We start from the raw sequence: 25,667 nt of genomic DNA, 5'->3' as shown, positions 1-25,667 counted from the left end.
CTCTGAATTGTATTATGTTTTCTTAAAATATTTGGAGGTGTTGTATTTTGGTGTTCTTGGATGAATTATAATCATTGGATACTGGTATTTAGTTGCACATTTCATCCAGGCTGGGTATTTTGTGTTTTTCAAGTATATCTCACATAGTACTGAAAATAATTCCTTGGCAGAATAATAAGATAGAACACACACACAGGTACTTAAATAGGTATTGATGAAACAATCGAGTAGGACCTTCACGTTAGCTAAATCTGGCATGTTGAATTTCTGCCTTTTTTTGGTTTTTACACCGTTTTCTGAATTTACCTCCTGTCTTTCATCATTTGTAACAGCACCTCAGGAACTCTGTCCAGACTCTCCCTAGCCCATCCGTATTACAGAAAAGAAGCACCCCAGCCCAGCCTCACGCACCCATAATCTCAGGCTGCTGTTACCTGCCTGTGTCTTCCAGAGACCGAGCCCCGAGTCCTTTAATCTGCCTCGGTTTGTCATGCAGAGCCACCAAAATGCATGTTCAGTACGTGCTTTGAGGCATATGAAGTGGAATCTTAAAAAATAATAACCCATCACCACGAGAAAGGGGTTTAATGTGTCCCTGCAAATATTAACAACATTCCCTCTTTCCCTTTTGCCAGCGTGACTCCATTGTGAGACACAGGTGCACTGCTCTGAAGTCACTCTATCTTAGGTAACTACGGAAAGGCAGTCTATTAACTAAAGCCCGAGAATGGAGCACAACTCTTCCATTAACCATTTATTAAGTCAACAAGCTGAGAAATGGCTTCATTTTTCCTTCTAATGTGCAGCAGTTTTATGCATTTAGCAGTATTATTCCTCAAACAGATGTGTCTTTTCAAAGTCGTCTTACTTTCCCATGAACGTAGGATTTTTTCTTAATTGTATGCTTGTAGTTTGCAACAGCTTCAAAAGGTGTTTCTGAACACACCGCTGAGATTGCTCCGTACTGAGAGCCAAGTGACATGAAAACCACAATATCATCGGGAATGCGGGCCGCCAGCTCCCCACATCAAGCACCCAATTAGTGTGTATTCTTTGGCTAAATCCATTCTGCAGCCAGTGCTGCCATCCTCAGTGCTTTGATTTCCAAAGCCTTCGAAATACCTGGGAGTTATTCGAATGTGGCAGTATTAGACCACAAAAGAGAAGGAAGAAGCATTCACAGTCAGTCAGCAAACTGCAGAATTTGACAGCAAAGACACTGAAGGTTGTATCAAATTCCCTCCACGTTAGTGTTTTGAATAACCAAGCACGTTTACCTTTTTTTTTTTTTTTTGGTTTGGCACTTCCCTTTATCAATAAAAAGGAGCATTCACAAAGAATCAATATCTAAAGCATATCGGGCAACTACAATTACTTTTATGATTTCCTCAACGCCGAGCATTAAGGAAGAAAACCTTGCTACTATACTTTTGAAAGGTACCAACGGCAGCATGGCAGTGGGCAACCAAATCGATACCAATTTTTTCCTATAAGAAGGTATAATCAGCACTTGGGTCACCTTCAAAATATGATCCCATGGTCCCTGGAGTCAAGTTACTATAGGATCAAGTGACTGAAAAAGCGAGGAGAGGAAATAAAAGGATGGTTCAGCGGGAAAAGCGCAGTGCTGCTGTCCTGGCTCGCCTCTGTGCCCAGTGCAAGGTCATGGAAATTCAGTGTGAGCCCAAGTGGCTCTTCAGCAGCAGACAGCAACGGGCGTGATCCTGGCGCACGCTGGTGTTTGTCTGACAGCTGCATGTGCTCCAGCCAAAAGGCTGCAGTAAGCGATCTGCCAGTTCTGCTCTGCGGAGGAAGGCTCGCCCTATAATGTCCCACTGAGTCATGAGGTCAAGGAAGAATTCCACTGAAGTCTTTAAATAGCCTTGGCTCCAGCAAGCTAACGGGGGTGAGGCTACTGGAGTGTGCCTGTGTGTGCCTGGCAGGGACACGCACATCTCGGGGCTGCAGGAGGGGGCGTTTAGAGGGAACTTCTTCAGCTGCCTCCCAGCGACACGGGTAAGATCTGTTTGCAGTGGTTCAACAGAAGAGCTCATGCACGAACGTGCTAATGGAACTCTGGTATCTGATGCTAGCAGCAGGAATTGGCTTCCCTCTTTTAGGCATGGGAAAATTGATGCGCGGGTCCATTGGGAACATCACTTCTCCTATGGATGAGTTATGCGGACCCTGTTGAGTAGCACCACGCTAAAGGTGCCTGAGTTCAGAACGTGCTAATGGAACTCTGGTATCTGATGCTAGCAGCAGGAATTGGCTTCCCTCTTTTAGGCATGGGAAAATTGATGCGCGGGTCCATTGGGAACATCACTTCTCCTATGGATGAGTTATGCGGACCCTGTTGAGTAGCACCACGCTAAAGGTGCCTGAGTTCAGAACCGGAGAGGGTGCTACCCACTGCCCCGGTGCTTTGCCACTCTTTGCCAAGTGGGGTGTGGGGTGGGGGATTGGGATGAGATAGCTGGAGTGAACGGAGGATTTGACTGGCTCACCCCACTTGTGTCCTTCAGTCACTGTTCTTTAGTTACTGAGGCTTCGGGGCTCAATCTAGTCTACACTGTCCAGTGTGTCATCCTTGCTGTGGCCTCTGCTTACATTTCCCTTCACCAGGGATCAGGACCTGCCATACATTGTAGAAACCCACGTGGGTCTGTCTCTTTCACCAGACCATGAGTTCCTTGGTAGAAGCAGCAGGGCCTTATTCTTCTCGAGCTCCTAGCCCAGTGTCCAGCCTACAGAAGGTGCTAAGAAATATAAGTTAAATTAAACTAAATTAAACTAAAGGTATTAAGAAATTAGGCAAGTCTTGGCAGCAACCCCAAAATCCCACGTCTTGATACCGTTTGCTATATTCTGTAGACGAATCAGCCCCCAAACCTGAGCAGTTAGCTCTCCGTTGATCTGAAGGGACTGTTCTTTCTTCACTGCCATCTTTTCATTGGAATTTCTTTACCTCTGAATAAATGGTCATGTCCTAGGGGCTCTTGGCTGCTGTGACGGCAGTAAGATCTAATGACCCTGGTGGCAGGAATTCTGTAATTGCTCATCCTAATGTCCATGTTTAACTAACAGCTGTGTACTCTTAGAATTAAAAGCAAAACAAACAATATTTTACAGAGCCTTTTGTCCAAAGAGCTTTTAAATGTTGCCAAACTCATTTTATAAATGTCCACGTGTAAAAGCCAAGTGCTAATATCGCCCTCCTTTGAATGTGAAAAGGGTAATTACTTATTTGTGTGTGACTTGCCTGTGCCTTACCTCCTCCTTCCTGCCATTTGGCCATCTCCTCCCCCAATTATTAGCCTCACCGCTAAGAGGGCACATCCACTAAGGGAGGAGAAGAGAAAATAGAATCGAATGATTTAACCATCGGCTGGTGTTTCTGGAAAAGCTCAGGGATATGACGGGCAGGGGTGCCAGAGGATGGGGAAAGAAGGTCGAAACTGTGCATTAAGATTGATTTGTATTTATTACCCGAAAGCCATCATGCTATTCCCGTCACTCACCAGCAGACGTAAACACGAGCAGCTGGAGCGTTACTCTACAGTCATTTTAGAGACAGATTTCTTATGATTGTTTCCCCCAGAACGCGGCTGGGGGGAGGTTCTGCCCGACCCGGTCGATGCCAGCAGAGCAGTCCTCCAGCTTGCTCTTTGGTCCCAGTAATGCTTGCTCGAGGCTGACGTAGGAGCACGTCTTGCTGCTGCTTCCTGAGCGCTGGCTGCCAATTCAAGGCTTGAAACCAGATGGCGGCAGTGTCTCATACCACACTTGGCCCACAGCACATCCTTAGCAAATATCTGCCTTCTGAGTGTCACTGAACCAGACCTGCTACCCACACTTCCAAGGGCTGAATTCCACTGCTCCTAGGAAGAATCGGAATGGTTTCTCTTCGAAGAGAACCAAAGACCTGTTTCCACTGACGTTTGAGATGAGATGAACATCACATCAGGGGGCTTCTTAGGCACATACGGAGGTAAAAGCAAACACCTCCGTAGGCGTGTTCAATACCATTCAGCAGATGTGAACGCAAACGCTATCCGACATGAACAGTGAGGGCAGAAGGCTGAGACTGGAGCAGTACCCAGCTGACAGGTGTCCACGAGCTGGCAACTGGCCATGCCCCTGGGGCCCAGTCAGTTGTGCTTTTTGTCCTTCAGGTAGCTGAAGAGCATCTCCAGCCCCCCCTCTACTAGCTCCGGCAGAGGCTTGGATAACGGGTTATGGGAAATGTGGAGCCCTTTGTCCATGGGATTCCAAGCAATCCGCCCCAGTCTACACAGCAGGTAGAGCTCGTCCGGGAGGGTCTGGATGTCATTGTTGTTCAAGTTCAGCAGCTCCAGGCTGGTGAGCAGGCAGAGCGACCTCGGGAAGGAGTGGATGTTGTTGCTCTCGGCGATGAAGATCTGCAGGCTGACCAGGCACTGGATGCTCTCGGCGATGTTTTCCAGGCGGTTGGAGCCCACGTGCAGGAAATCCAGCTCCTTCAGTGCAAACACGCAGATGGGGATGTGAGCGAAGTAGTTGTTGCTGAGGTTCAGCTTTCGCAGCCTGGACAGGTCGGCGAAGCTGGCGGGAAGCTGGGCGAGGCAGTTGTGGGACAAGCTCAGGACCTCCAGGCTTCTGCAAGCGCTCAGCTCGGCCGGCAGCTCGGTCAGGCAGTTCATGTTCACGAACAGGACCTTCAGGCTCTTGAGGAGGCTGATTTCTCGGGGCAGGCTCCGCAGGCGGTTGCCGCAGAGGTTCAGGACCACCAGCCGGCTCAGCTTCCCCACGTCGGGCGGGAGAGCCCGGAGCTGGTTGTGAGACAGATTGAGTTTCTGGACCTCAGACAAGCCCCACAGAAAGTCAGGGATGTCCGTCATTCCCTTGGTGACCAGGCTGAAGCTGACGTGGCGCATGCCCCGCTTCAGCAGGGCCCGGGGGTCTTTTCCTGAGAGCAGGCTGTCATCCCACGGGGAGAAGGGCTGCCTCCCACGCAGGAGCGCCATCCTCCTGGGGCCCTTGTCCCTGCAGTGAGCACTTGACTGCTTGGCCCCCATCTTCCTCCCTTTTCACCCACTGGCCTCTGCTGAGGCCGGGAGGGGGTCCCTCAGCTGCTGAAAGCTGAGCTGGTGCCAGCAGGGAGCTCAGGAGGGGTGTCCGTGGGGCCTTGCAGAGACCCGAGCCGCCCCGCTGTGCTCCGGCCCCAAGGGTGGGTTTAGGTGGCTTCTCTCGGAGCGGCAGGGCTGTAATGACATCCTTGTCCCTGAGACTGGGGAACTGAACCGCTCAAGTCCCTCTGAATGCCACAAGGCAGCTGTCACTGTCATTCGGCCCCAGTTTTATTGGCCTGGTGTGTGCAAAGAGGTCACAGGGAGGCTGCATCTAACTTTCCCTTCTCAGCTCTTCTTGGGTATCAGAGCTGAGCAGGTGATAAACCAGCCCATCTCCCAGAAGCAGCAAAGTGGGAGAATAAAGCCGGCTGTACAAGTGCCAGACTGTGTGCATGGTCTCAGGAACTCACCCGGACCCCGTTAGAGTGACCGTGAGCTCCATGAATGCTAGCGACAGAGGTATGCTTCCCAAGCCGGGGAGGGTCAGATGATACGGTACACACCCGTTTCAAACTCCAATGAGTTCCGTAGTTGTGAAAAAGTCACGGGAGGAGCCTGGACACCTGCAGTCCTCCCGGCCGGAGGGTTCTGCACGGTGCTTGTCACAGGTGACTCCTCTCCTCTCCTGAGGACTCCGTGAGGAGAGAGTGAAGGGGCCCAGACCCCCCATGCTCACTTCAACTGGAGACGCTCCGCTGTCATCTCTTCCACTCTGGGCTTCCGGCTGGTGTAAGGCACGCGTTAAATGTCTGAACGGCCACTTGAGTGGCTGCCTTCGTAAGCTTAGCACGGGGTGCCCGCTGTCCTTGAAGAACAGTGTAGAGCACCTCCCTGGAACACACCAGTCAATCAATCAATGTCCTTCCCTTCCCACCCACCCCTCCCTCCCTCCTTCTTGAATTAAAGCAGTTAATTTATACCCTGAGGTATGTAGAGTTAATTATTGGCATCGTGGGCTGAAAACTGTGTCCCCCTAAATTTCAAATGTTGAAGTCCTAACCCCACCACCCCACCGGTACCTCAGATGTGACTGTATTTGGAGACAGGGCCATGTGAGGACACAGGAAGAGACAGCCATCTGTGAGCCAAGGACAAAGGCCTCAAAAGCCACCAACCCTGCTGACACCTAGATCTGGGCCTTGTAGCCTCCAGAAGGTTGAGAAAATAAACCTGTGCTGTTTAAGCCACTCAGTGTGCGGTGCTTAGTTACGGCAGCCCCGGCAAATAGTGGAGGAGGAGGCGCAGACCCGTTTGCATAGGTGAAGAATCCTAAAAATAGGTAATGATGAAGGAGAGAAGAGACAGCGAGGGTGAGGACCCACGTTCGGAGAAAGGGCTTGCGGGCTGGAGCGAAGGCTGGCTTGGTCGGCAAGCCTGTGGCTTTTGCTGGCAGCCCTCGACACAGCAGCTGCGTATCCTGGAGAGCGATGCGGGTTCTGACCGTGCTCTCAGAGCTGTGACCACCGGCCAGGAGCAGGAGCTGAGCCCCAGCTGGGTGCCCCCTGGGGAATCTGCAGGTCCCTCCACAGTCTGGGCAGGAGGAGCAGCAGGGCGTGTAAAACAAGGTAGGGCCGTTTCTCCCTCCGCTTGGCATTCTCGGGAATTCTTGGGTCAAGGCGGATACCTTGGACATTTTTTAATGGAGTACTTGAGTGTTCTAGCTATTACCGGGGTGCCAAGGGGTGGTGGGAGGAAAGGTAATGTGCCTAAATGTCTACCCTAAGTTTGGGGGGCATATTATGCCTTATATATGTAAATTTTATCTGACAACAGGGTTCTGCGGTTACAAAAAAAATTGGGTATGCATCTTTCCCTCTTTCCTTCCATTAGCATGAGAAATTATTTTAGAGTTCCCAAAATATGGGAACTGAGATGGTCGGAGCAAGAACCGACAGCTTTCTTCTTTATGGTAATTCCCCTCTTTCCTTTAACATGTTCTTTTCCGAGATAAATACTTTTTAAGTACTTATCAATAGCCAACATTTATCAAATGTTTACAGTGTGAAAGGCACGACACTAGGGGGGCGCCTGGGTGGCTCAGTCGGTTAAGCATCTGCCTTCAACTCTGGTCAGGATCCCTGGGTCCCAGGATAGAGCTCCACATCGGGCTCCCTGCTCAGTGAGGAGTCTGCTTCTCCCTCTCCCTTTGCCCCCCCCCACTTGTGCTCTCTCGCTCTCTGTCAAATAAATAAATAAAACCTTTTTTTTTTTAAGGCATGACACTAGGCACTGTGCAAGCAGGATGGGCATTAAAATCACCCCAATTTTACAGATGAAGAAGCAAGGATAGGGAGGTTACTTAGGCACAATCAAGTCACTTGCCCAAATTCAAGTATCTGGTGATGGCAGAACCAGAATTCAAACTCAGTTAGTCCGACTCCACAGCCCAAGCTGGAACCATAAGAAGACTCTCGGCTTAGCCCTGTAGACAGATGGACTCAATATGGCCAGGATACGGACTTTTGTTTTCAAGTTGTTAGGGGGTAGGATTGAAGGGAACATGGGTAGAGAAATGACTATGTAATTACACGCATAGAAATAACTACATAAATTGGCGTTAACCCTTCTCACTCTACCCCAGCAGAAACAGGAGAAGCAAAGTTGAAATGTCATTCCAGAAGACTTTGGCATGAGGGATTTAATTCCTTCCAAAAATAGTTCGGTTCTTCTCTAACAAAGTTCTTACTTATCAAATCTATGAGCTACATGAATAACTGTTTCTTCCAAGTTTTTGAAACGTAGTTAGAGCCCACATAGTCAACCGTGGCTACCCAGTCTGAGAATGGCTCACCTCCAGGATGGTCACTGTGTCTGGGTAGTGTCCTTATCTGTGAAATGGGCCACTGGGGGAGGTGGAGACTTCCCAGAGCTCCTTCTCACTAGTCCAGTGGGATTCTCACTGCAAAGCAGACCACCCTAGGGAAGTGAAAGACATTTAACCTCTTTTCTGGTGAAAGCCTGCAAATTCCAAGGCAGCTTTCTTTTTTTGCTTGCATTAATATTGGTCCCTGGAGAATAAACAGTAATGGGGAGTGCTATTGGCTTTAGAATTCACTATGCAGCATGCATATCAGACTTGGGCCAAAAGAGACTTCCCAAGGCTCCCTAAATGAAATTCAGTTTGGAATAGTCTCAGAATGAAGCTTTGTTGAACAGATTTTTGCAATTCCAAATCGTGGTAAGTCATGTGATTGTCTTTAACACCTAAGGAAGTTATGGAATAATTGAAATGTGTTTAGTGCTCTCAGTGTGTTTACTACATTGTGATATATTCTAATTGATTCCTCTTCCAACATATGAAAATCAACATTTATGATGTCTTTAATTTTATTTATTTATTTTTAAAGATTTTATTTATTTATTCGACAGAGATAGAGACAGCCAGCGAGAGAGGGAACACAAGCAGGGAGAGTGGGAGAGGAAGAAGCAGGCTCCGAGTGGAGGAGCCTGATGCGGGGCTCGATCCCAGAATGCCAGGATCACGCCCTGAGCCGAAGGCAGACGCTTAACGACTGAGCCACCCAGGTGCCCCTGATGTCTTTAATTTTAAATAAAATAAAATCAAAATGATGAGAGTAAAAAATAGTAGGTTACAAAAGCGCCTATAGCCCCCCCTGAGTTCACACTAACGGAATATCTACTGAAAACAATACTTTTTCTTCTCACGGTGGCTTTTCAGCTCGTGTCTACACATCACGTCTATTAATTTTGGAAGAAACTAATGTGTGTGTTTAAATAGTATATTAAAACTACTGCTTTGCTAATTTAAAATTTCAAAAAAAGAAAATATTGTAGAGTGTAGACAATGGGGTTAGCCTCTCGCATATGGAAATGTAGCTCCTTCTCCCACGCATATTTACTTCCATGTATTTTCTTTGACCGAAAAAAATTAAAAAAAAAAAATTCTGTCTTAGTTCAGGTTTCCTCAGAAGCCGCGCTTGAGGCCAAAGCTATGGGCTAAAGTTTTATTGAGGAGTACAACCCAGGCAAGGGAAAGTAAAGGGGAGCCTGGGAAGTAGGCCAGGGAGGGAGAGCAAAGTCAAGCCTTGCATTCATTCTGAGCCCGGCACACTCTGCGTCAAACGGAGCCCGTTGCTAGGTTTTGCAGCCGTCCGCGGAGAGCCCGTGTCTCAGAACAGTCCGTGCTTAAGCATCTGTAAGATGCATGTAATGGGGAAACCCGACGTACGTAGCACAGTTCCCTAAGTCACAGTTATTAATGGTCTGTGACCCACAGGACAGTGATGGCTCATGGTACGACCTCCGTGTAAATGGCCCCAACACACAGGTGCACACATGCCTCTAGATCCATTTACTGAACATCCCCGTGTGTTTGATCTTTATTATGCTTTTGTTCACGAACTTTACACTTATTTCGAGGCCAATCAAACCTGTATCCTTGAAGTACCCCTGTTTCATCTTTCACTCACCTTATATTTACAGAGTACTTAGTGTCAGGAGCCTAGACACTATTCTATAGTCTACCTGATATTTAAGCGACGTGAGAGGGTCATCTGCTAACCTTACGTGCAATATGGGACGGCTGAGCTCTGGCGAGGTTAGCTGACACTCCAGGTTACAAAACTAGTGTCAGTTACCGTCAACACCTGGGTTGTCTGAGCTAAATTCTGTTCTCTTCCTACCACGTGCCTACCTGCTCGCCTCTGCATGGTTTTCTAGTAAAGCGGCCTGTTACTCTTCCCATTAGAACGTGTCCCAGCCTTCCAGCCCACAGCCAGCTCAGCGGGAGGCAGCAGAGCCTGGCAGTCAGAGTCAGGCCCTGGTTGCTGTGGCTGACCGCCTAGGGTTGTAATCCTGCATTTATTACTGAAAAGCCATGTGACCCTGGGCAAACTACTTAACTTGCCAATATTTCCATGTCTTCATATGTGAAGAGGAGACAGTCATAGTACCTAGAAGGTTGCTATGGGAATTAAACGCCTGTATACACCCAAGACACATAGAACACGGCTCCGTGCATAGCCTCTGAATGGAGGCTCCACAGAGCAAGGGGAAGATGGCCAGTTCCACTGCCTCCTTCAGGGGTTTGAGTGCGAGGAACTTCACCAGAACAGGGTGAGCCTGGTTCCTTTCCTCCCCCGGAAACTTCCCTTAGCCAAACTTTTCAGCCGTCAGCTCTTCCCAGAGGAAAACAGGCTTTCTCAGAGAGCGAGAAGTTCAGGGGCAGGTTCTTAGGGACATTCAAATTGAGCTGCTTTTCTTTCAAAGTCAAACTCCTCTTTTTTTTTTCATAATAATATTTTTATTATATTATGTTATTCACCATACAGTACATCCCTGGTTTTTGATGTAAAGTTTGATGATTCATTAGTTGCGTATAACACCCAGTGCACCATGCAATACATGCCCTCCTTACTACCCATCACCGGCCTATCCCATTCCCCCACCCCTCTCCCCTCTGAAGCCCTCAGTTTGTTTCTCTGAGTCCATAGTCTCTCTTGCTTCATTCCCCCTTCTGATTACCCCCCTTTCTTTATCCCTTTCTTCTCCTACCGATCTTCCTAGTTCTTATGTTCCATAGATGAGAGAAACCATATGATAATTGTCTTTCTCTGCTTGACATATTTCATTTAGCATTATCTCCTCCAGTGCCGTCCATGTTGTAGCAAATGTTGAGAATTCGTTCTTTCTGATGGCTGAGTAATATTCCATTGTATATATGGACCACAGCTTCTTAATCCAGTCATCTGTTGAAGGGCATCTCGGCTCCTTCCACGATTTAGCTATTGTGGACAATGTTGCTATGCACATTGGGGTGCATATGGCCCTTCTCTTCACTACGTCTGTATCTTTGGGGTAAATACCCAGTAGTGCAATGGCTGGATCATAGGGTAGCTCAATTTTTAACTTTTTAAGGGACCTCCACACTGTTTTCCAGAGTGGCTGTACCAACCTGCATTCCCACCAACAATGTAGGAGGGATCCCCTTTCTCCACATCCTCTCCAGCAATTGTTGTTTCTTGCTTTGTCCATTTTTGCCATTCTAACTGGTGTAAGGTGATATCTTAGCGTGGTTTTGATTTGAATTTCCCTGATGGCTAATGATTTTGAACATTTTTTCATGTGTCTGTTAGCCATTTGTATGTCTTCATTGTAAAGTGTCTGTTCATATCTTCTGCCCATTTTATGATTTGTTTATTTGTTTCTTGTGTATTGAGTTTGAGAAGTTCTTTGTAGATCTTGGATACCAGTCTTTTATCTGTAGTGTCATTTGCAAATATCTTCTCCCATTCTGTGGGCTGCCTCTTGGTTTTTTTGACTGTTTCCTTGGCTGTGCAGAAGATTTTTATCTTGATGTAGTCTCACAAGTTCATTTTATCTTTTGTTTCTCTTGCCTTTGGAGATGTGTCATGAAAAAGGTTGCTGTGGCCAATGTCGTAGAGGTTGCTGCCTATGTTCTTCTCTAGGATTTTGATGAATTCTTGTCTCACATCGAGGTCTTTCATCCATTTAGAGTTTATCTTTGTGCAATTTAGTAATGTGGCGGGATACAAAGCTCCTCTTGAAAAAAGCATTCATCCTCAGGTTTCAAGCTCCTTGTCTCCCCCAGAGCCCTGGAACAATTCTGAGGGTATAGTAGGTGCCCAATAAATGTTTGCAGAAATAAACAAACATCTGGGGCCTGAAGGACATTTGATGTGAAGAAAAATCAATGCAGAAGCCACTTGGCTGTCCTGCTTGTTTTTAGTTGCTCCTCTGTGACTATATATTGACCTGTGTTTGCCTAATGAGTCCCTTTGAGGATTTTCCTCACCTCCTGTGTGCATGGGCTGATCACAGAAGCCCTAATGTCACCTCCATCACAGCACGTGCCACACAAAACTCTGTCAGACAAGCCAGGCCTATTTCATCTTGCAGAAGAGGTCTCCATATCTGCTCACAGAAGGTCCTGATCCTGCTCTCCCATGAGATGTGCGGCATGGAGTGGGGAGGCCTGGCCCTTCTATATCCTTGTCTATAAAGGGGATCATTGTGCTTCCTTCTCCCAGGCCTGTCATGAGGACCGACTGGAGTAAGTGAAGTGAGTAGCACAGCACCTGGTGCCATCTAGAGCCCACCATAATCCATCCTTGGTACTGTGGCCAGAAAGTTCCAGAAGACTGTTCTTAACAACTGGCAGCTTACAGGCCTGGCAATGACACACCTGGGCCCACAGATGTTCCTCACAGCCCACGGTCCCACACACAGTCCCCATCACAATCTCGTGTCCTACCATCCACCCCCCGACACACACACACCCGACTTGCCAGCAATACCGAGGGAGCGACTGATTGCCCCGCATGCCCTCTGCATGTTCAGGACGCGGTTCCTTTGTGACGTGGGTCCCTTACTTTGTGTGCTAACACACTCACGCTTCACACCAGACACGGTGTCACCACCTCAACGGGGCTTTCATGACCACCCCTCTTGACTCCAAGCTTACTTGGGCATCCTTCCTCCCCTCCTAAAGCATCCTGCCCTATCCCTGGCCACACACAGTGCTCACCACCCCCTACAGCAGAGGTTCTCAACTGGGGCAAGTTTGCCCCTCGGGGGACTCTTGGCAATGTCTGGGGCTAGGTTTGGCTGTCCACCACGGGGTTGGTGGGGGTGTTACTGGCATCTTCTGGGTAAAGGCCAGGGATGCTGCTAATATCCTACAATGTAGAGAACAGCCCCACAGTGACGAGTTATCTGGCCCCAAACCTCAATAGTACTGGGGCTTAGAGCCCTGAGCACCTGGGGATCATCAGCTTCCACATCCGTCTCCTCTCCTGGACTATAAATACATTTGCGAGGGCTGGAGCTAAATCTTATTCCTCATTGTTTGCTGCCCTTGAGGGCAGGAGATTGGCCAATGGAGGGCACCTATTCGGTGACTCCTGTCTCCTCCCCTGCTAAGTCTTCTTATTCATGAATTGAGCCCGCTCTATTTTGAGAGGGTTACAGCCCCTCTACTACTATGTGACCCATGTGACCAGAAACATAAATAAAACCCGCCTTGTTTATCAACCGGTCTCCAACTTCTATTTCTACAGAGTTACACTGCTCACATTATCCATTCAGGAACAGGGAGCCCGCGGCAGGGCCACCCACTCCGGGATCTGGATGTCAGCAGCTCCAGCCTGTCACAGAAACCAAGCACTGTGCAATTCTCAGAAAACACGGAGTCTACCTTGCTGGCCAGCTGCATTTTATTAGATCATCCCAACAAATTAAAATTGAGTTTTTAAAAAGGTTGCTTGCAGAAAGAGACATATTTTGTTATTGCACACTGTTTCCTCTCAGGATATCCCTCCACCGGGCTAAGTAACCCCAGTTCTCCCAGCTCAGTCTTCCCAGCGTCTTCCTGCCCGCCCTCACGGAGCCGAGGGACAGTGAAGGCTTTTATAGTCCTTGCCCGCTTGGGCCTGCCCATCAAAGCATGCTTAAAAGGCACTAAAGGAAAGAGGAAATAAAAAGATGTTTTGATTAAAAGTCGAGGGAGTAATCAAACACCAAATCAGCATTCTGCACATTAAGTTTGTATCAGAAAGCAAGGTCATGAATTTAAGAGCAATGAGATGCTATATAATATCCTCGGTCCGGAGTAGCAGAGCTCATTAAAGATCAAGTCTCCTTTTAAGAAGTTTCAAACTATTGGGGTATTTTAGGATAGTAAATTTAAAAATGGCTAAAAAAAAATTGAAGCAGAGAGACTAAGTTCAGTGAAGTGAAGCGTTCAGTCCCGATCTGAGACACATGCTTCTCCAATAGGAAGTTTAAAATATGCATGGGTGTGTATTTAACTTATACACTTGATAAATTAAAAGTTTAAAATCTTGTTTAAAAACTCCTCCAACAGGGCGCCCGGGTGGCTCAGTTGGTTAAGCATCTGCCTTCAGCTCGGGTCACGATCCCAGGGTCTTCAGGTCTTCTGCTCAGCAGGGAGTCTGCATCTCCCTCTCCCTCTGCTCCTCCTCCCTTCTCATGCTCTCACTCTGTCTCTTTTTCTCAAATAAATAAATAAAATCTTTATTTATATATATATACACACACACACACACACACACACACACACACACACACACTCCTCCAATGTTCTATTACTGTTTTCATCTCAGATTTTCACCCCCATCCCTGTCAAGGCAATAAGGTAGAGTATAAAGGGGCGGAAGCCCTGCATCTGAGGGAGTCCACAGCCAGTTTCAAATCCTTGGTTACAAGTCGAGCTTTGCAGTCAGAGGGCTGAGGGTCAACTCCTAGCTCTGCCATTTTCTAGCGGTGCGAAGTAGTCTGATGGCTTAGGCTCTCTAAACCTCAGTTTCCTCCTCTGGGGGATGGGATTAATAATACTGTGGCATTGCTATGAGGATTAAATGGGATGAAGCAGGTAACCTGCTTAGCGGGGCTCCTGGCATAGAGTAGAGTAATTGGTAAGTATTAGTGATAACAAGTACTATTTCTCTTCTACTTGTTTTGTGACTTTAGACAAGTTTTCAGCCTCGCTGAGTTTGTTCTGGGATTAGACATAGAACGTGAACGGCAGTGGCCCAGACCTGGAGCTCCATTAGGTGGTAGTCATTACCATCACCAGCACGGACATCACTGCCCTACAGTTACCCGACTTCTAAGTGATTGCATGGAAGCTGAAAGAATTAGGCTTATGGCATGATGCCTGTATGCTTAGAACATCTGCAAAAATGACTGCAACTGCACAAAAATTATATAGGCACAGGGGAAGGAATTGAAAGAAAGCAGGGAAAAACAGAAACTGACTGGTTGCAGTGTCAGGAACGTGGATGAAGTTTTTCCTTTTTCTTTGATTTCTACTAATGTTATAACTGTGTAATAATAATGGTTTTAAAAAGTTTATTATATAAAAGCACAATAAACCCCCCTAAACCTATCAGCCACTTTCAACAATTAATAATGCTTTTTTAAATCATGAAGGAAAATTCAAGTCAGCACTGTTGCCAGTTGTAACTTTCACAATAAACCAGACAATACGATTGTCCTGCAATAAGCAGGTAAGGGATACCGAATAGAAAATAAAAGGGTCTGGCTCAACTGAAAACTTCACTCCAGCTGGCTCAAAGTCATCAGCATCAAGCTCAAGTGCGTTCCTGCCACATCATCCCTGGCCTTCATTTGACAAGCATTAATGAAGCGCTTACTGTCTACCAGGCCGAGTAAAAGGTCCTATGAATGCAAAGAAGAGAAAGCCACTGGGGAAGCAGCAAAATGGAGCCAACTCCACTGAGTTCCTACCGGATCCCTGCCCTCTGCCTACCACAGTACTTCGGTGCACGGTTACAAGCACCGTAACTGAAGTCTGTCTAAGGTGCGATAGGAAGAGACAGAGGGAGGAAGAAGCTGTGTGAGGGATGGGGGAGGGCAGGAAGGTTCAGGGGAGGCAGGAGCCTGGTTTGGCCACATGCAGGCTGGCCGAGCTACGAGGAGAGGAACTAGCAGGAGCAGAAGGTGCGGGCACTTTGCAATGGAGGCTCAGACTCAAACGGGAGAAGAGCAGCAGCGGACGGGGCAGAGACGGTAGGGAGATGACTCACACAAAAAAGAAGTGGGAACGACACCCCCACAGGGTCGCTTTTCTCAGAATAAATCATCTTTGAAGAGTGACTTAAGAGTTAAAGACCCGTCTTCGTGTAATGATTATTCTGCTCAACGTAAGTTTGAAGAGAGTTTCATTGTTCTGGTGTCATACTTTTAAAAAAAATACGTGGTTTTGACCATAGGTCCCCAAGGGTCTAATGAGCATGCATTGGGTATTTGCAACACTTAATGATTTAATATTGTAATAGATTTTAAATATCTCTTAAAAATTATTAAAAGGAATAGTAAGAAGTCTATTTATTTTTATTTTTTAATTTAACTTCAATTAGCCAACATACAGTACATCATTAGTTTCAGACGTGAGTTAAACTATTCATCAGTTGCATATCACGTGTCCTCCTTAATGTCATGTGTCCTTCTTAACATCCATCTCCCAATTACCCCATCCCCCTACCCACCTCCCCTCCAACAACCCTCAGTTTGTTTCCTAGAGTTAAGAGTCTCTCATGGTTTGTCTCCTTCTCTAATTTCCCCATTCAATTTTCCCTCCCTTCCCCTATGATCCTCTGTGCTGTTTCTTATATTCCACATATGGGTGAAACCATATGATAATTGTCTTTCTCTGATTGACTTATTTCGCTCAGCATAATACCCTCCATAATACCCTGACTGAGCCACCCAGGCGCCCCACAGAAAGAAGTCTTAAGTACTACAAATGCTTCGCAAGTTTTGCAGTTATATATCATGTTCAACTAAGTAAACTCTATTTCTACATTAACACCTTTCCTGTGGTGGCATATTCTTGTCTACTGTGCTTGTCCCCTTGAGAGCTCCACTCAGGCATGCAGGCTTATGCTTTCACGCTCACCAGGCTGGCCCCACATCCAGGCCCGTGGGACACTGACTGGAGCCCTCATCTTTGCAAATCCCTGCATAGTGCCTGCTGCCCCAGCTCAGTTCCTGAGCGTGGGGTTTGCCTGGGGTCCTGAGAATTGATGGAATCACCACCTAGTCCGGATGCTGGAAGTACAGAGAGTGGGTGGCCCAGCTTCCGGTCTGGTTGCCCTGCGAGGTAATTAGGTGGTTAAGTCTAACAGCTGGCTCAGAACCAACCAAGGGATGGAGAAGGAGAAATTTTAAAATTTAATTGAATTTAAACCAAAAATTACTACAAAATCACTGACTTAAATTGCATTTATATGGATGGGTTTGTGTGAGTTTTCAGTTTCCAGGGAGCTATGAGGTCTTAGGCAAGATTTGAGTTTAGTTATAAGAGAACAAGAAAGTTACTCTTTTCTTTTCTTCCCCCCCCCCCTTTTTTTTTTTTTTTTTTTTGCATAGCTCTGTTTGGCTGAAAATCATACTATACCTACAGAACTTTTTAAAATTCAAAAACAAAATTAATGAAAACATTATGGGAAAGAAAGCAAAACATGTTTTTTTGAAACGGAAAGAAATCAACCTTTTCTGTGGTTCGTGGCTCTATAAAAATGTGTGTTTTTGGATCCAATTTGTTCTGCAGTTCAGTAAATTGGAGCAGTTTATTTTGGCTTCTGTTTCAGGTCACATCCCTGTAAATATATTTGCCCTTTGAGAAGCAAATATGCTCCAAAAGAGTAAGTCTAGAATGGTTCCTCATGCCTCTCAAAATCTTCTGTTTGTAAGCGTGTGAAATACCCAGGTATAGAGTCTAATTGTCTCTCAGGGATTCGGGCTGCTTGTGCACGAACCTGTGGTTATAAGAGCTGGGTCTCCATCCTCCCCTCAGGTGTTCTGGTGAATTCTCAGGCAGAGGGGGATTTCCTGTGGAGCTGGCACAGCTTAGCCTTTCCTCACTTGCCCAGAGTGCCTCCAAGGCACTAGTTGAGACCTAGTGATGTGTTGACACTGTGGCCTTTTAAAAACAAAATGTATAAAAGTAAGGCCTTTTAACTATAGTCCATTGACTTCCCCTCCATTGTACTTCCTCCCATTTGAAGTGGCACTAAAGTGGTCAAACATTTTTGGGATCCAGAGGAGGGGGATTTGGATAAGGAATGCACCTTGCTTGGGTTGAGTGAGATGTATTTATGTTGTCATTTAAAGCCATTACGTTTTGGAGTGTTTTGTTATTCAGCAACAGATAACTGATACACACATGTAAAGTCATCCCAGTGGATTTGGTTCCCGTCAGGAATGTACTTAGTAATGCAGCGCTTTATTAAATTACAAACGAGTCATAGATTTTCCTCTATTACTTTCCTTCTTTCTTTCTTTCTTTCTTTCTTTCTTTCTTTCTCCCTTTTGTTTCATGAAATTACATATTTGAAAAAATTCAAATAAGCTTTTTAAAATGCAATTTGGAAAGCTGTTTTAGAAAGTGTCGGCATAACAAGAATTCACAGACTCGTGACTTTAATGTATAGGAGGAGTACCTCCTTTTTTTGTCTTTAACTATTTCCTAGAGAATACAGAGAAAATTCAGATAAATGTAAATGGAATGCTGAACCCTAATTCAGCACCATTCTACGAGGTAGATGGCCTATACTCTCCAAAAATGTCAAGATCATGAAAGTTACGATAAAGAAAAAGTGAAAAGTGAGTAAAGAATTGTTCCAGATAAAAGGAGCCTGTAGAGAAATGACAGCTAATTGCTGTGTGTGATCCTTGACTGAATCTTGGAACAGAAAAAATTAATTTTCTTGTTTTAATATAAGGACATTAATGGGATAAATCTGAAATTTGAGTAAAGTTTGTAGATTAGATAAAATAGTATTTCACCAATGTTAATTTTATGCTTTGAAAACCATACTGTGCTTATATAAGAGAATGTCATATTTTGGGTTTTTTTTTTAAGATTTATTTATTCATTTTAGAGAGAGAGCACATGCACACACAGGGGGAGGGGAAGAAGGAGAGGGAGAGAGAGAGGGAAAGAATCTCAAGTAGACTCCCCTCTGAGCACGGAGTCGGTTGTGGGGCTTGATCCGTGACACTGAGATCATGACCAGAACTGAAATTAAGAGTCAGACATTCAACCGACTGAGCCACGCAGGTGCCCCAAGAGAATGTCATGTTTTTAAAAGAAATGTACACCAACATATTTCAGAGTAAAGGGATATTATGTCTACAACCTATTCTGAAATTGTTAAGAAAATGTGTGCAAATGTATGTATTAAATAATTTGTATATATAACAGAATAATATGGCAAATAAGGTACAATATTACCATTTTAGATCTGGGTTAAGGATATGTAAGAACTCTATGACTTTGCACCTTTTCTCTAAGTCTGAAATTATTTCAATTGAAGTGTTTAAAAGGTTTTCTTTTAAAGTAATGGAGGGGCACCTGGGTGGCTCAGTTGGCTAAGCGTCCAACTCTTGACTTCGGCTCAGGTCGTGATTTCAGGGTCATGGAATTGAGCCCCACATCAGCCTCTACACTCAGTGTAGAGTCTGAGATTCTCTCTCTCCCTTTCCCTCCACCCCTCCCCCACCCCACTTGTTGGTCCTCTCTCAGTCTCTCACTAAAATAAATAAATAAAATATTTTTAAAATTTTTAAATAATGGAATGTGAAACAAAAATGATCAAAAATGAAGAAGTAATTCAAAATTATTCTGTCTATGAGAAGCAAATGTTAAGAATCACACAGTGGTTGGAGGCAAGAGGATAGGAAATTGAAGCTTTAAGTTGGAGTGGACATTTTTTTAATGCCTAAACTGAATAAAATAACTGAAGAATTCACCCAAGTTGTGCTTAAGTGACAGGAAAGGGGAAGTATCTTTGAAGGCAGCAGTAGGAAAAAATAAAACCATTTCACTTTTGTACCAAGCTCAGATTGTTCAATACACGAATCTCACTTTTGTGACCCAAAGAGACTCAAGAATCAGGATGCTAGAGGCACCAGGAAAGCAGAGAGCTTACAGAGAGAGTACACGGAAACCATCTCTTCACAGCATGAAAACTTACCTTCCTCTCCTTTCCTTGAATGGCCTTTATTAGTGTTTTAAATTTTCTTCTTTTCAAGGAACCTCTTTCTTTAGAGTGCTATAACCCCCTTTTGCTAGGAAATGCACATTCAGCCTCAGGAAAGTTTGCTGCCAATTCCTCTCCTGTCCATTATTTTATTTGACGGATCAACCTTGGGCAATAGAGCATTCGGTTTGCCTCACGTCTCCAGGATTCAATCAGAGACCCCAGATGAGGAGGATTTTAAAGCTGGCAGAACTCTAGGGACCATCCATCTAAACTGAGGAACCACAGGGGTTAGAGAAATTAAGTGACTCGCTCAAGGTCAAACAGGTCAGCAGAGGTAAAGCTGGGTCAAAACCGTGAGGCTCTAGACACCTCATCGGGTGCATTTTGCCCTTGAGTACATGGTATTCAAGGTCTCACAAGAGCTGCCTTTCCCCATGGGCTGAGGGAAAAGCTTGAAAAGCAGTGTGTAGGGGTGAGGGAGGAGGTGCCAGGGGCCAACCCGTCATCAGAGCCCTTGACAGTGCCCTAGAGTCAAGAGCCTCCGCTGTGCACCTGACCCTTGTGCTGCTCCAAGTGCATTTCAAGCCACGCACCCGTTTGTAAAAGGACTTCTATAAGTTTGTTTCCTCTGCTTTTGTTCGATCATTTTCTGTAAAAAACACAGCATTTGACATATAGAACCATAAAACGACAAAGAAAGGTAAGATAATAAAACTTAGAGAAAAGATTTGAAAAGTGAGTCCACAGAGCCCAGAGAAGAAGGAGGAGGAGGACGTGGGGGGAGGGGGAAGGAAGATGTTGTATGAGCTTCAAATCAGGGCCATACTTTTCCTTGGTAATTTGGAAGGATTAATTTGCTAAGTTGGGGAACCCTACTGCTAAGTACAAAAGCTTCCAGGTAAAATCTCAAGCGAAGGTTCAGCAGCAGACCCAGAGACTATACCCTATGGGAAGATGTTGGAGCCGCAACAGCAAGGGAGGCTGCACGTCCAATTGACATGTGAAGGATGTTGGTTCACCAGGACACCAGCTTGCATCATTTCTTCACTCTGGTCCCAGACAAATTCCGATATGTCCTGCTAGGAAACAACGCTGCTATTAACAGCAACTTGACATTACTTTGTGAGCCTCTCCTTTCTCCTCTACCCTCCCACCCCCAACTTCCCCTCACCTTGTCACCATGTTTGCCCTCAAAGAGTTGTGCTGATTTTTAGTGAGAAGGGTGTGGAGGAGGGATGGAAACAGAAGGTTTAGAAATGATAGCAGGGGAACATTCTTCACATATAATTTGAAAAGTTTTCTTTCCAGTCTGGGGAGTCTAGTGTTTTTCTTGTGGTAGCTTGGGAATTACATTTCTGTTTCTGTTACACTCATCTAAGACCCTGGTTCTTTTGAAATATGTACAATGTGTGTGTGTTTTCTTCCTCTCCTTTGAGAATTACTTCCCTATAAATTGATTCCCAATTTTAAAAAATTACTTCTTTTCCAAAAAAGTAGAAGTGAAGTGACTTTGCCCTTCCGGGACTGGCCCTGCATCTTGGGGCCTTGGGTTCTCTCTGCAAATTCGAGAATTTGTGTAAGAACTGGGTATGCTTCAGCTCAGAGTCTGACTCATAGGATATACCCATAAGTGACAGCTGCTGTCATTTTCAGCGTCTTGCTTCTCCCTTCCCATATACAAATCCATTATCTAAATGAAATCGGGGCAGGTGTAATGGACAACAGGAAGCACGTTAGGAAAATCAGGCAGTCAGCATCAAAGAAAGTGAACCTGGAATCGCTGTATTGTCCACCTATGTTAAGTATATTGGAATTAAAGTAAAAATCTTTTTTTAAAAGATTTTATTTATTTATTTGACAGAGAGAAAGACAGCCAGCGAGAGAGGGAACACAGCTGGGGGAGTGGGAGAGGAAGACGCAGGCTTCCCAGCAGAGCAGAGAGCCTGATGTGGGGCTCGATCCCAGGATCCTGGGATCATGCCCTGAGCCGAAGGCAGATGCTTAATGACTGAGCCACCCAGGCGCCCCTGGAATTAAAATAAAAATCTTAATTAAAAAAAAAAAAAAGAAAGTGAATCTGCTTCACCTTCCCTTACTTTTCCCTTCCCAATCTGTTTGTGTGTATTTACATGAAATACCAGTGTTTCTGCTTCTCTGTCTCTTATTCAATCCAGCATTACTAGTATATATGAGACACTTTGGCATCTGCTGTGGGGAAGGCACCAAGGTATGGACACTGTCCTTGAGTTGCTGCCCAGAGAAAGAGGGGGGTGATGGGGGAGGGCTTTTGCAGCTGGAAGGTTGAGTAGACTTTCTTCAGTGTAGTGATTTTTTATCAACTAATTATAAGGTTTACCATAATCCCAAGAATGACATTTTGCAGGTTTAACAGAGTCAGCAGATCTATCAACCAGTTAGATTAGCCCCAATTATACCATAAAACTCTTCGGGTTACTGAAAGTCTATAGGACATTGAGCTCTAGGCATTTTTCCAAAGAGTAGAATAGATAGTGAGAGTGAATGGAATAGAAACTAGACGGACAGAGAGAAAAAAGAAATGGAAAGAAGAAAGAACGTGCATGGAGAAAATACGAAAAGAACATAGGGTTTAGTGACTATTGAGAAGAAGAGGTGGGAGGAGTTCGGGAAGGTTACCCTTTCTGAACGTTATTGTAGGAGAGTGACAGCTCTCTGAATCGAGTTGACGCAGTGTCACCTTTTTCTAAAAGAGTATTCAAGGAAGATTTTGTTTTCAGCAACTTCAACACGTATCATTTGAAACGGGCTAACCACAGTCAGGCCCTTCCACATAAAGTCCTGCCAGAAAGTTTCACAACTATCTTTTTAGAGCCAAGCAAAGTATTTTTAACCAGTAGACACTAAAGACTCCCTAAAGTATGTCATCAACAGGAGTCTGTACTCTTCCACTGTTGATTCTAATCTCATAATTCAAAACAGTTGAAAGGTCCAAGCATCAACAAAGGACACACAACAAAACTTAAATATCTACCATGCTAAAGCAGGGGGGTTTCTCAGGTCTCTGGTCTCCTGCCTCTGAATTTGTAGATAATTGGACTGAGATCTGGTGCCATGAGGGATGCCCCCTGATCCCCACTAACGGCAAAGCCTGGGCTGAACTTGAACCCCAGTGTCTTGACTTCAGGTTCAGCGACATCCCACTCTCCTACACGGCCCTTTCCTGAAAAGACCTTGAAGGACTAGCTTTCCTGGGGACATTATATTTTAAGCCAGAATCGTATCCTCAAAATAAAAGGACTGAGACTGTTATTGGCTGACTTCCAGTCTTTAGTCAGTAGGTAGAATCATTCGGGTCACTAGTGTGGCCCTCCGTGTGCCTCAGAGATCACCCCTTGAAGAGAATAATTGCCTGCTCTCCATACAATTAAGATGAGGGGTGTCTGGGTCATTCAGTCGGTTAGGCATCCAACTTGTGATTTTGGCTCAGGTCATGATCCCAGGGTCCTGGGATCGAGCCCCAAGTCAGTCTCCACACTCAGCGGGGGGAGGAGCGTTCTGGATCTGCTTGGGATTCTCTCTCCCTCTCCCTCTGCCCCTCCCCTACTCATTCTCTCTCTCTCTCTCAAATAAGTAAATAAATATTAAGAAAAAAAAGATGAGCTTTGGGGGAGGAAAAGGAAAATTTGGGTGGCATGCAGAATACCCAGTATCAATGTGGAACCTCGCAACCTCCCTGCCCCTCACCGAAGACACTGGAGGAAATGTGTCATCATGACATTGGGGGCTGGACGGAAAATGCAATTCATAGTGGGGAAACTTGGCTTTCAGAACCAGCTCTTTCCATTGATTGCCCGGGGAACTGGCCTTCTCGCTCAGCCTCTAAACCTCAAGTAGAGACGCCATCTACATTAGAAGATTGTGGAAGTGATTCAGTGGGATAACAGGTGTGATTTCTCATTGTAAACCAGACTTCACTACACAGATTTAAGTTATTATTACTATCATTACTTATTGCCCTTTTTCAAAAAAATTCATCAGTCTGATCCTTCCTACTTAGCCAGTTAGGAAATGCTTAGATGGACCTATTCAGTTTGACTGGGTTAGTCTAAATTAATAGTTAAGAGAATGGACTTTGGCATTTGACAAATCTGGATTTTAATACTGGTTCTACCATATTTTGTCCTATAGCACATTGGGCAAGTTATTTACTTTCTCAGCCTTGGCTTCCTCCTGTCTGAAATGGAGATGGCAAAGACATCTATCTATCAGGTCAGCGTGATGGCTAAAGGAGTGAATACATGCACTGTGCTTCATACAAGGCCTGCCATATGCTTAACTGCCCTAAAAATGTTAACTAAATTTAAGAGCAAAAGAAGTTAAGATTTCTCTTCCCTGTGGAGTTAATAGAGAAAATTTGGTCCTGAGAATTACAATATAAAGGGGATGGTTGCCTGAGCTGGTCATAGGGCGAAGAGATGGGAGTCTGGAGATGCTTGTGGGCTGTGCTCTGGGCTACTCCAACGCATCTAGAATAGGATGCTGTTCTGGCACACACTGTGAAAGTTGCAAGATTGGAGACAAAACCCACCCACGTGTACTGTTCCCTCTAGAATCTTCCCTCTCAATCTCACTTCTCAACACAGGGCAGGGTCTTGTGGACCTCTGTACAGTATAATGGGGAATTGATAAAATGAAGTTAGGAATATAAATTAAGCTGTACTCCTATCATTTGATTGGTTATATTCTTTAGCTTGGAGATTTATTACCTGGTGATTTTAATTTAAATGGAAAGACCTCCTTATTTTCTTAGACTAGGCAGCATTTAAAAATGAAGCATTATTCAATGATTTTTCTAGAAATTAATGTAGTCTTAAAGGGGAAAAGATGGGAATGCAGACATGGACATGTCAATCCTTGCTTATGATCTGGACATTTTAATCTGAATATTTGGTACCAGGTTAAGAATGGAATTTTTTGAGAAAGGTTAACAAGTTGTCACTCTAATTTTCTGGGCCACCCATGTATGTGTGCATGCATGCACACATGCATGCTTGTTCTTTTGCTTCATATAGAAAAGACGCTAGCACTTTGCTGTGGGAGCCTGGGAGCAATGGTCGGAGTGTGCTGGGGCAGCTGGAATAGAATGTGAAGGTGCGTTGGCAGCCCAGATGTGCTCATCGCAAAGCTGCTCCTGCCTCCAAGTCTCAACTGTGCCCTGAAAATCAAGACAAAAGTCCTTCACCAGGCCCCGCATGAGCTGGTTCTTGCAAGTCCCTCCACCCTCTCCCCCAACTCTCTCCACTACGTCATCCAGTTCCTTCTGTGACCATGCCCTTCCCAACCCCAGCCACCCAGAAGGTTCTCCTCACTATGCCTCCTCGTAGGCTACTCTCACCAAACATGTAGGTCTCTCCCTGAACAATAATGTTGGCATTTTCAGTTGGGTTTCCCCCAAAATTGTAGTCTTCTGAAGACCCAAGCAGCCAAGTTCAGGTTATCCGTATTTTAGAAATTACATGATCTGGTTTGGTTTATCTCTAAAGTTGTTTGGCTTTTGGTAATTGTTTTATATTTTATGTCATTCTTTGGAAATGTTATTTTTTTTTAATATTCCTCACTGCCTTTCTAAAAAATCAGGTAAGGGCTTTGGGGGTGTGAAACAGAGGTCAGATGTCAAAGCCAGTATTTTAAAAATTTATGAAATGGAAATGAGGAAGGAAGAGCATAAATAAATAGTGGTTGATGGGGCAAGGCTGGAAATCAGAATGATGGACAAGAGGGCAAAGCAGAACCAAACAAGGAGAAGAGCATCTGCATGGACTTCAGAATGTTAAGTGGATGAGTTCACCGAGTATCAGCCATAAATAAAACAACGGAGCCTAGATGTCCTCAGACAAACATCATCAGCTATCAGAGAAATGCAAATCAAAGCCACAAGGAGCTATCACCTCACACGCATCCAAAAAAGATAACAGGTAACAAGTGTTGGCAAGGATGCAGAAAAGGGACCCCTCATGCACAGTTGGTGGGGATGTACCTGGTACAGCCACTGTGGAAAACAGCA

General features: G+C 45.2%; 1 protein-coding gene across 1 annotated transcript; it reads right to left on the bottom strand.

The window, feature by feature from the left end:
* Positions 1–3,452: 3,452 nt before the first annotated feature.
* Positions 3,453–5,584, bottom strand: LRRC30 (leucine rich repeat containing 30). The gene has a single exon (XM_045781900.2). The coding sequence runs from the start codon at positions 5,055–5,057 to the stop codon at positions 4,152–4,154; it is 906 nt and encodes a 301-aa protein (XP_045637856.1). The 5' UTR covers positions 5,058–5,584; the 3' UTR covers positions 3,453–4,151.
* Positions 5,585–25,667: the final 20,083 nt, after the last annotated feature.

The sequence above is a fragment of the Ursus americanus genome, chromosome 19 (genome assembly GCF_024610735.1).
Source record: "Ursus americanus isolate L20-20 chromosome 19, mUrsAme1.1.p, whole genome shotgun sequence".
Taxonomy (NCBI): Eukaryota; Metazoa; Chordata; class Mammalia; order Carnivora; family Ursidae; genus Ursus; species Ursus americanus.
The sequence above is the reverse complement of the archived record's forward strand: the minus strand, read 5'-3'. Positions and strand labels throughout refer to the sequence as shown.

Coding starts and splice junctions, on each gene's coding strand:
- LRRC30 (XM_045781900.2), bottom strand. CDS start 5,057: ATGGGGGCCAAGCAGTCAAGTGCTCACTGCAGGGACAAGGGCCCCAGG.